At 32.6% G+C, this 12166-nt stretch overlaps 1 protein-coding gene across 1 annotated transcript; it reads left to right on the top strand.

The window, feature by feature from the left end:
* The first annotated feature begins 6989 nt into the window (after positions 1-6989).
* On the top strand, positions 6990-10870 carry LOC131039850 ((R)-mandelonitrile lyase-like). Its single transcript, XM_057972701.2, has 4 exons — positions 6990-7208; positions 7338-7988; positions 9856-10681; positions 10767-10870. Exons 1-4 carry the CDS (start codon positions 7118-7120, stop codon positions 10816-10818), a joined length of 1620 nt encoding a protein of 539 aa, XP_057828684.2. The 5' UTR covers positions 6990-7117; the 3' UTR covers positions 10819-10870.
* The last annotated feature ends 1296 nt before the right edge of the window (positions 10871-12166 follow it).

The raw sequence follows: 12166 nt of genomic DNA, 5'->3' as shown, positions 1-12166 counted from the left end.
GCAATGAGAGGATTCACTCATGAACTAGTTTTAACCTGCGTAGATGTGTCTCTTAGGATGAGCTTATCCTAGATGTAGAAACAATCTAAAAGTGATGTGATGTGTTTGATTTCAAGCAATATCTAAAAAAGGAATCTTGGGACAAGAACCTCTTAATGTTTTGAGAGTTTTGGGATGAATTGATGATGGAAAAATGATGTATGAATGAGATGATGGATGTTTTGTTTTCAACTTTAATAAAAACTTTGTGTTACAAATGGAACAAACTCTACTTCTTCCCTTTCAGGCGTTGGTGGCATTTCTCGAGCTGTGTTGTAGGTGATACAGATGTTTGGGAAGAAGTTGGGATTAATCTTTCCTCCTTGATTTTTGTGATAACTCAGAGCTCTATATTGCATAAAAGCTCTGCGGTTCAATGATTCGGAATCAAACTCGTTTGTTTTACCTTGAAGATAGAGATGCATGCGATGTAGAAAGACTCTATGTGAGACAAAGATTTGTCTATTGAGATAGAAGAATTTCCTCCTTTTGATCAAAGCCTTTGAGCTTAATGGTCTTCTTTTCAAGGTAATATTCTGATGACACTTCTTCTTTCGCAAGATGTGAAGAATGGTCATAAAAGTTGTGACTCTGTGTTGTTTGCACTTTGTTTTTGGTATTTTTGGTTGTGTTGACAGATATTGGATGAATACTTTGTTTTTGGGATTGATTTTCTGATTTTTCTTTGACAAGAAAACAAAGCAAGCACACAAACACAAGATTGTAGCCTCAAAGGCACAAATGAGTATGGGTCTAGATCAACCCAATCCTTGGACTTGTTTTTGACCCTTCCTTTAGATTTATTTTAAGGTGTATTTCCAAAGCCTGAAGTCGGCTCAATTCGCACTAGGTCTGTAAAACGAACACACTTCAAACACTTTTTATCCCTAAGGTCAAATGGCCAGTTGTGATAAATTTAGCCCACATCTTGATATTTCTTCGACTTTGGTACTACATACCTTATGAATCCCGCCATGGCAGGTAAGGATGTGATATACTAAGTCTTGCACGAGCATAACAAATAGATGATCCCTATGATGGGGGAGTCACCACTTTTATCAAGCCACAAGTGACCTTTCAAAAAGCTATGTTTCTACTCAAGGAAATATGTATGGTGAGTATCTTGGGAGCAAAACCATCTATGCTCTTGCACTAAATTATACCTCAAATATCCTCAATCAATAGAACAGGTGGGCTACTACTTAAAGGTGTTTAGTCATGTTCGATGTTTTTGGACATAAGTTCATTCTGCAGTGACTCACTTAAGAGCCTTGTAACTGGTGGTGGGGCCCATTTGTCCTTTCGGCCAGTTACACTGTAGGAACAGCTATACCCAAGGCTACAGCTTTCGCTCTCACCTGATTTCTATAGCGGCTCGAAGGATTTACCGCTCGAGGTCGTTCCCAAGAGTATCGATCCCTTGGCAGGCCTCTCTTAAAAAGATAAAATTTGAGCGTTACTAACACTTTTCTCTTGCACCTAGGACCACGAGAGCCAAGGGAGAGGATAGTGTGTGTTAGAGGTAGGACCACTCGACCAACTCTTTTGCACAAGTGTGCCAAACACAAAATTCACTTGTTCCTTTTAATTTGTCATCGCAATGATTTTCTATCTATTTGGAGATGTTGCTCCAACAATCATGGTGTTCTTTTTAATTTTCAAAGGCAATTGTTGGAGTAAACTAGAATTTGAAAATCCTGGTCAACTTAATGAAAAACACGTTTGCATGAAGTAAAATTGCTTTAAAAATGAGACAAGTTGATTGTGAATTTTATTTGCACCAAAAATGGAAGTGTGGATTGTAAGTTTTATCTTGATGCAAGAAATAAAATTTGCCTTGTTGATTTTAAGCACCAAAACGAAGTTTGTTTCCTAACTTGCAAAAAAAATAAAGTTGTTTTTGTATAAGTTTGTGGTTCTTTTTACCTTGGAACAATGAAATTCTTTTTAAGAGCCCCAAACAAATGTGTGATTCTTTTTTAAAAGCCCAAATTTGAAATGTGAAGTTAATTTTAAACCAAAATAAAAAGTGAATTCATTTTTAAAACCAACTTCAAAAACAAGTTAGTAAAAAATATAAATCTACTTTTTAATCTAATTTAAATCTGCACAAAAGAGAAAAATAGTTAGTAAAATCTGCCTATTTGGTGGGCTTCTACAAGCCTAATTTTTTTTTTTTTTTTGGTTACAAAGTGATTTGTACAACGTTTTGTTACAATAGCGCTAGTCTACGTTTGAACAGAGGCACTATTTAACACAAACGCACTAAAAGAAAGGGAAAGACAGAGAAGGAAAAAGCACTGAAACAGGGTGAATAGCGCCAAAATAATGTCAAATGCACCAAAACAGTGTCAAAAGCGCAACCTGTGTGACATTTTCAACATTCAAACATGTTATTGGTTAAAAAAAAAAAAAGTTGAACTTTTTGGTGTTTGGATTCACGTCGGGTTCACCAAATGATGCTCTGCAAAAAGGATTAGAAAACCTGTTTGATGGAAACACACACAAGAGCACAAGAAACAAACGTTAGTGTTAGCAACAAAAGATTATCCTAAACAGGCATATCAAGAGAGATATTAAGCATGAAATAGAAAGCATATAAACATAGAATGAAATAGCTAATCAAGATGCTCATAGTTGCTCCTCCCTTGTTCCTCTCCTCTCCAAGTCCCAAATGAGTGTAGCTCTCAGCTTTTAGCACTAGCCATGGATGCCATATGGAGATTCAAGATGGTTGAATATGATAAGCAAATACTATGCAAGAGTAGATAGTGATGCTATGAAAAAGCTCTATGCTAATGCCAGTATAACAACAATACTCTAAATGCTTTTCCTTTGCTTGAGGAGAAGGGTTCTATTTATAGAAGAAATAGGGAAATGAAGGGTTAAGATTGAGCAATCTTAACAAGGGTTAGGATTGAAAGTTGGGGATCCATGTGCACAATTGGCACCAATAAAATGGTGACAAGTTTCAACATAGGATTGGGTTGAGAGAAGAGGTTGGAGGCATTAAAGGCCTGAGAAGACCTCATGGTTATCTAGAAGGTAAGGGTCAAGTCTAAATTAAGATTTACCCATTGGATTAAGAGTTAATCCAAGGATAAACCTTTGTGCAAATGTTTAAGAGATAATCATGGTCAAAGCATTAATGGCCTGATGAGATCTTTGGGTTGGGTAGAGGTTGAGTCAAAACAAATGTTTTAACCATGTGGGAGGGTTGAATTAACCATTAATGGTTATTGGAGACTTTGGGGATTAAGTGGTTGAAGGTTGGAAGCTTTCAAAGGTTATCCAAGACTTTGAGGGTTAATTTGTTGAACACACAAAGCATTAATTGCTTTTCAAAGACTTTGGAGTCTTTGAGAAGTGACTCCAATTTGCTTAGGAATGTGACAATATTTAGGGGATGGATTAGGCTAATTAGGAAGGGTTTAGAAGAATCTAGAAGGGGTTTAGGCATACAAGTGGATTTTGTAGGAAAATGCAAGTGGGAGAAATTTTGGTATTTTCAATTAAAATAAAATCATTCATTTCAATTAAATGGTGTAAGTTGAATTTGGATAAATATTTAAATAAATATTAATTTATTTAAATGAGAAAAAAAAGATAAAGCATTTAAAATGCTTGAAGACTTTGAGGGAAACCATTAAAGGCTTGAAGACTTTAAGGAAAACCATTAAAGTCTTAAGAAGATATAGAAGGAAGCCATCAAGTTTGAATACTTTGAGGGAAACCATTAAAGGTTTCAAGTGGGTGAGGATAAATAGGATTTTAAATAAATAATTTATTTAAAATAGTTGTGCAACTTGCTTTTGTAGGAAAATACAAGTGGGTGGAGGATAAAGGTGATTTAAATAAATTATTTATTTATTTAAATGTGAGAGGTGGGATTTTGGGGGATTTAAATAAATATTAATTTATTTAAATATGAGAGGTGGGATTTTGGGGGATTTAAATAAATATTAATTTATTTAAATGTGAGAGGTGGGATTTTGGGGGATTTAAATAAATATTAATTTATTTAAATGTGAGAGAAGATTTAATTAAACAAATATGATTTATTTATTTAATTAATGGTCTGAATTTGGTTAAGTGAATTAAATCAAATAAATTGAATAATTTATTTAATTAATAGGAGAATAGGGTTAAGATGAATTAATTAAATATTAATTTAATTAATTATTAATTTATGGTTAAATAATCAAATAAATACTAAGTATTCATTTAATTAAGTGGACAGATTTATGTGACTACAAGTAGTATCCATATCTCCCCTTAGGACTGTTATCAATCTTTCCAACTCCTGCTCATTATTTTTGGATTGCACCAATTCAGTTCTTAACATATCATTGTCATGTGCCAACCTAATGCATTCCTCAGATCTGTCTTCCAAAGATCTGCCAAGATTTTCTTCATTCTTCTTAGATTTTCTTCATTCTTCTTCCGGTCTTCAATCTCCTTGGACATCCTCATAGTTAGGGCTTGCATTTCATTCTTCATGACACCATTCTCCTAACTCAGCTTCTAACATTCTTCCTTAAAGGAATCCTTCTCTTCATCATCATGATTTTGCAAAAGTTCCTTGCTTCTAGCTTGAACAGATGACAACCTCTCCTATAGGATAAGAATGAATTCCTTTGCAGAGTTCAATTCATCTTTCAACTTCAAGTTCTTCATCCTTTTAGCATCATAGTCCTCAAGTGCTACTCCAAGTTGTTTCTCCATACTCATCTCCATGGATTCCAGATTCGGGATCTTCCTCAAGCTGTTAAACTTATTCCAAGGCACCAGGCTCTGATACCAATTGTTGCAATCCAAGAACATTGAGGGGGGGTGTGAATCAGTGTTCTACCAGTGAGATCAATTTTTATCTTATTAACAAAGTATTTTAGTAACCGGTAACATTTAAAGAATATAACAACAAGTAGAAATGAAGCAACCACAAGAGAATACACCATAACACATAGATTTATATGTGGAAAACCTCAAAGAGGAAAAACCACGGTGGGATTGGTGACCCAAAATATCTATCCACTGGCCAAATGAATAGGGGCCTGCACATGTAGGAAGGCCAACAACCTAGATTGCATTGCTCATCACAAAAGGAGCCTCACTGACTACAAACACCAAATATGGAGTTACAAACAAAATTATGAACTCGGAGAATGCATCTACTATGCTGGATGAGTTCCGGTTAAAGCAAAGTCTGTACCAGTTTTTACTATGTCCTCCCTTACTGGTGTCTTACTTCGCTTCCCAAACCTCTAAACCAACTTCCAAGTCCGACTACAGAATAATACATTTGCATTTAGTCGATCAACATCGCTCGCACAATATCACATCACCATACATTTTATATATATTCAAAATAACCTAACCGAACTGACTTAAATTCCCTTCCCTAATTATAAACACAAATGCCTTATGTTGGCTTACAATGATATTACAATTTATTTACATGTTGGCCTAGACAAAAATAAATGCATTAAACTTTGTGACTGATGCCACTGATTGCTATCGTGTAGACTTGTCGGATCAATCTCCTATGTCGGCCTCATATACTAGTTCCTAGTTTGTTGGTTCCCTTGAATGTTTGTTGTCAGTTCCTTTGTATGCTAGATGGCTTGAATGCCGATGAGTACCGGTTAAGAGTCCAACCCAAAATGATGTGTGTTGCCATTAATGACAATACAACTAAACTAGATGAGTTTCAATTGCCAACAAGATGAATAACTATGAATGTTTAGTCCCTTGATTTTATTTGGTTTATGCATATTCATAGATCACATTGCTTTATGATCGTTTAATTTTTTTTCTCATTATGCTATGCTTGGACTCTATAACCCAATGTAGCAACTAGTCTTGGAAATAATGACTCACCATGTACTCAAATAAAAATATCATTAAAGTTTGATTTTTTGCAGCTTGGGCCTTGAACCCTAAAGTGATGGAAAATTGACCATGAATTCTATGGTCTTAAGAGTAGTTAGACATCAAAGTCTACAATACTATAAATTATTACTAACCATGGTTTTAGATATGTGTGTTCACATAGTAAAATATGATATGGGATAAAGGATTGAATCATTTTTTTTCATTTTTCTAAGGTTATGTTCAATTATCATGAATTTAATGTCTAATATAAATCATGTATAATTAATTTGATTAAAAAATAAATTTAGAATTTGTTTTATTTGTTTTTAAATATTAAATTGTATTAAAATGGTGTCTATAGATGAGTTAGAGATACTTTTGAGGAGCCTCCCAATTTAAGAGTGAATGATCTCTCCAAAAATAAATTAATTAGTACTATCAATTGTTGCAACCTTGAAAGAACTTGAAATATAAGCACACAAGGATGGTGGAGTACCATAGAAAGGGCCTTATAGGAGATCATTATATAAGAACTATGGTAAGTGATATTATACTACCACTTAGCCAAAGTTGACCATCAATTTCATTATCCCTCTTCACTCACTTGTATGTATTCATAAAATCTAAGTGACTTATACAAGTGTATCACTAAAACTCCTTCAATAATTAAGGATTGATTCAATAGCTAAGTAAATAAATCCATTTATGAAAGGTGAGAACTTAACATATCTACTAATACTTTAATCTTCATAAAAAATAAATAAAAGTAATATATAATTAATTATTTCTCTGAAAGTGATAAATTACTTATTAAATAAAACGTACCTAATATAAAAATATTTTTTTGTTGGAAAGATAGAGGAGAATCCTTGCTGCGCTTGTCGTAAACCTAGTGGGTCCTCGTGAGTTGCTTTCATTTTATTGACCGATCATGCTAAAAAACATTAAACATTTAAATATGACGTCTTCTGGATCGAATTTGATTTTATCTCTTATGAGCCAATAACACCACTTCCGACAATTCCCACGTACACCACCTTGCACAGAATTCAAGATATTAAATAGTTAACACTAGAATGTTCCAACCTGGTGATCATCTGTAACTTGAGTTAAACCTTACCAGGACTAGCAAAATAAAGATATAAGGAGACTCGGATTGATTTCAATATCAAGTCTATACGAGTGATCAGATCGAGTACCGAGTATGGAGATTCTCTTCTTTGTGATTTCATGCCTGCTACTTTTTTCAACTCATCAGCTGCGCTCCAGTTCGGCAGAGGCAACCCAGAAAACGGGTAAGTGCATTCTTTTGGTCTTTTGTTTTTTAAATCAATAGTTTTCATTACCCAGAAGAAATCAACGTTCAATCTTTTAGCTTTGGTGTGTTCCATTAATGGGGGATGTTCTGTGCTTGATGTTTGCAGAATACCCATTTCCGTTTATGACAATAGATGCTCAGAAGGCAGCTGCAAGAACATATGATTACATTGTGGTTGGAGGAGGCACAGCAGGGTGTCCTCTTGCTGCAACTCTGTCAAAGCACTATTCTGTTCTGCTAGTGGAAAGGGGAGATTCCCCCTATGGTAATCCTGACACTGCAGACATTAAAGGCGTATTCAAGGCTTTTGGGGATCCCAGTGAGTTTCCTTATGTCATGCAGGGATTTGTCTCAGATGAGGGAGTGCAGTTTGTAAGGGGAAGAGTTCTGGGTGGTGGAACAGCCATTAATGGTGCCTTCTATAGTAGGGCAAGCTTGGATTTCATTCGAGAGATGGAGTGGGATGAGAAACTTGTGAATGAGTCGTATGAATGGGTGGAGAAGTTGAACGTTTTCCAACCAGAGAATCTTTCTCGTTGGAATTCTGCTTTCAAGGATGCACTTTTGGAAGCTGGAGTGCTTCCTTATCATGGGTATACTCTGGATCATTTGGAGGGCACCAAGATTAGTGCTTCAACCATTGACAGCAATGGAAGGAGACACACATCTGCAGATCTTCTGCAATATGCAAATCCAGATAACATTGTGGTTCTTTTGAATGCTACAGCCACCAGAATCCTCCTTGATTCCTCATCAGGTACGCCTGTGTTTTCTTTGCTTCCAAATCTGTAGATAATTGGCTTCATATTAGGTGAGTTTGAGTTTGTAGATTAATACAGAGGTTCTCTATTATCCTTCCGAATCTTTCAGTGGGTAATTAGGACTGATTTTTTTGGGTTAAAGTTGCCTCTATTATCTACTGATGAGAACGACTCGTTTGATGGGTCTGGCTTTTGTATGGTTAGTAGAAGTTCTATTTGAGTTGAACAAAAGAGCTTCTGGCTCCCACTGTCAAGCAAGATAGCTTTCTGTCCTTTCCTGTGTTTCATGTCATCTTTTTGAATTATTGAAACAGTTTATCCTGTTCTGAATATAAAAGTTTTTTCAGTGGTCAGAATGCTCCTTTTGGGTTTCGCGTTTCTGTTTGTCTGAGTTGAACATGGGATCTTTTGGTTCCTACTGTATATCTTTCTTGCTTTATCGAATCTGATATTATCTTTTTGAATTGTCTATTTTATAAATTTGATATTTTTTTCCTTTCATTATCTGTTTTTTGAATTTGATATTTTATTATTGATATTATCTTTGTTTTAAATATAAAAGCCTTTTAGTGGTCGGAGTAGTTCTTTTGGGTTTGGCGTTTCTGTGATCATTATGAGATTTTGTCTGTGTTGAACATGGGATCTTTTGACTCCTACTCTAGAGTAAGACATATATCTCTTTATTTATCAAGTTTGGTATAATCATTTTTGATTGTTCATCTTTTGAATTTGATATTTTTATATTTGAAAAATTGAAACTCTTTATTCGAATTTTGTTTTGTACCGTTAGAATGAACTTTTTATAGGTTTGGGATTATTCTAATTATTAAATAGCTTTTGTGTGAGTTGAACATGGGATCTTTTAGCTTCTAGTGGTAAGATAGCTTTAGGTCCCTTTTTTGGATTTGATATTACCTTTTAGCTCATTGTATGAGTGAGAATAGTTCTTTTGTGTTTGGCGCTTCTTTAATTATTAAGAAGTTTTGTCTCAGTTGAGCATGGGATCTTTTGGTTCCTACTATCAAGTAAGAGAGATTTTTCTTTATTTATCGAGTCTGATATTAACGTTTTTAATTGTTCATTTTTTGAATTTGATATTTTCTTTTTAAATTTTTGAAATTCTTTATTCATTTTTTTTGTACCCGTTAGAATAACCCTTTTGTGGGTTGGCATTTCTCTAATTATTAAATAGCTTTTGTTTTAGTTGAACATGAGATGTTTTGGCTTATAGTGGTAAGATAGTTTTGCATCCCTTGGAGTTGATATCAAGTTTTCACTAATTGTACACCTCACAATAGTTCTTTTGTTTTTAGCGTTTCTTTAATTATTAAGAAGTTTTGTCCAAGTTGTACATTAGGTCTTTTATCTTCTACTGTCAAGAGAGATTTCTCTTTATTTATTGATTTTGATATTATCTTTTCTAATTGTTCCTTTTTTGAATTTAATATTTTCTTTTCTAACTATTGAAACTCTTTATTCCTTTTTTTTTGTATTGATTAGAATGACTCTTTTGTAGGTTTGACATTTTTCTTGGGTTTGGTGTTTCTTTTTGTATGTGTTGAACATGGGATCTTTTAGCAAAGTTATTTGTTATTATAATTTCAATATATGTATGTTTGTATTAAAAATAGTTAGTATGGTACAATTTTTCTTTCTTTTATTTCTTATTTTATTTTACAAAAAATATTATTAATAGTTAATTTTGATTATGTTCTCTATAATAGTTTTTAGAAAAGGTTGTTTTTTTTCATTTTTTTTTATAAGATTCCTTTTTCCATTTATCATTTTATATAAATAAAAATGTCAATTTATGATAACATTTTTATTTATAAAAAATTCTAATACAATGTTTTTTTTTTGTAGGAATGTTAAAGGCTATTGGTGTTGAGTTTATGAGTAGTGTTGATGGGATTTCCTATCAAGTGTTTGTCAATCAATTGTCAGAATGGAGTGAGGTAATTTTGTCAGCAGGAACAATAGGTAGTCCCCAACTTCTCTTGTTAAGTGGAATCGGCCCCTCTGAACAACTTAAAGAATTAAATATTACTGTATTTCTAGACTTGAATAATGTAGGAAAAGGAATTAAAGATCCACCACGTACAACCATCACTATAAAATCCCCTGAACCACTTGAATTTCGTGGAGTGCAAGTAGTGGGTATCCTAGATAATTCACAAGTCTACGTTGAGTCTCTTAGTTATTTTCAACAAGAAGATGTCACAAACTATCAAAATCTAGGAATTATTTTTACCAAGGTGGCTTTTCCTTCATCAAGTGGCGAGCTTCGTCTTAGAAGTAAAAACCCCCTAGATAACCCCATTGTAAGATATAACCACTTTTCTCATCCTTTTGATGAACAAGAATGTATTCTTACTCTGAAGATACTATCAAATCTTACCATGACCACTTCTCTTCAAGAATTCGCATTTAAGGGTGGTGAAAATTCCAACATCCTTCAATTCATAGGATCTAAATTACCACAAGATCTATCAGACAATAATGCTATGGTAAGTTTTTGCAAAGAAACAGTAGAAACCTTTTGGCATTACCATGGAGGGTGTGAAGTTGATTCTGTGATTGACAAAAGGCTTCGTGTGAAAGGTGTTGATAGTTTTAGGGTTGTGGATAATTCAATTTTCAAAGGTAGCCCTGGGACCAATCCACAAGCCACTATCATGATGCTTGCAAGGTATGCATTTTTTTGTAGATTATATTATTTTAAATAATTAACAATATTACAAATGAATGACACATTTTTAATGTAATATATGCAGGTATATTGGAGTTAAAATCCTTCAAGAGCGCATGAACATTTGTGAATATTAAGCCACTTCCAAACCTTGATAAATAAAATGATAGACACTTATGTATATTTTAATTAAGATGTCATCAATGTAAATAATATCATGTCTACTATAATACCATATTATGTAATTTTAAATTATATTTTAATGAATTATATTTACATAAATAATGTTCATTCAATAGAATACAATAAAAATAATTGTAATTGAACATGGAATTTAGTTTCCTATTAAATATTGTCCAATGCATTTATATTAAAGAAAAGGTTCATAATAAAAGAAATCTAGGAAACATTTTCATCCCAACTCTCAAACAATATGCCGACATGTATGGTATTCTAAAATTGAAAGGAAGTTGATATAATACTTAACCTTGAAAAATGTCTAAAATGTTTTGTGAAATGGGAGGATACAATTGTGAATTTTCCTATGGGAAATGAAACTTATAAGATTGATGTTTTTAGATGACTACTATCCCTAATTTTATTTGATTACACTACCTAAATATATGACTATTGATAATACATAATAATTTTCTAATAACTCAAAGTAATTTTCAAGATTGAATTTTCATAATAATGAACCAAAAATATGAACTTAAACTAATATTGTTTTATATGTTATATTAAATAATTAAAATATTGGTTAATATTAACATATGTTAAGAGGTGGATAATTAATTAAACTCATTTTATCCATATCAAGGTTGAGTAATAAACATAATATCTTTACTTATACTAATAGGAGAAATATCACAATTATAAAATACTATAATTAGTTTTCAAGTGCTACTTATCATAATTTCAAATATAAATATTAAAGAAGAGTAATTATATTGATAGTAATTGTGAAAAAGACATATTAAATTGAGCAATTGGATAATGTATATTCCTTGTTACTCATAGAAGTATTATGTTTAGATGTTTTTATGATCATTTTAAAGAAAATTTTGATTAAGCTTCCCATGATGCCTTATCTACAAGAATTATAATTGCAAACTATTATGACCAATAGCTAGTATCTTGTTGCCATTTTTGGGGAAACATAAAACTTAAAATACTATTCACCAGGATTATATAATAATAAAATTACTAGATAGAATAGGAATCAATTGATTAATGTGTGAAGTAGGTAAATCTAATTGATAAATTTAGAAGGATAATAAGTGTTCATCTCTATTTGTCAATGTAGTAGAACTTTTGTAATCCATTTCAAAAAAATTTCTTGGTAGATAATTTCTTCCTTTTTCTTGTTTTTCCTAATCTCTTTATGGTCTTTTGACCTTCTATCATGATAACAAATATAATCAATTTTTGTAAATGGGTGAAAAATTAGTATTTCCTCCAATAGATGTAGTAAAACCACTAAAT

Source organism: Cryptomeria japonica, chromosome 7 (assembly GCF_030272615.1).
Source record: "Cryptomeria japonica chromosome 7, Sugi_1.0, whole genome shotgun sequence".
NCBI classification, from domain to species: Eukaryota; Viridiplantae; Streptophyta; class Pinopsida; order Cupressales; family Cupressaceae; genus Cryptomeria; species Cryptomeria japonica.
The sequence above is the reverse complement of the archived record's forward strand: the minus strand, read 5'-3'. Positions and strand labels throughout refer to the sequence as shown.

Coding starts and splice junctions, on each gene's coding strand:
- LOC131039850 (XM_057972701.2), top strand. CDS start 7,118: ATGGAGATTCTCTTCTTTGTGATTTCATGCCTGCTACTTTTTTCAACT. Junction 7,989..9,855: donor CCTCCTTGATTCCTCATCAG/GTACGCCTGTGT, acceptor TTTTTTTTGTAG/GAATGTTAAAGGCTATTGGT. Junction 10,682..10,766: donor ACTATCATGATGCTTGCAAG/GTATGCATTTTT, acceptor TAATATATGCAG/GTATATTGGAGTTAAAATCC.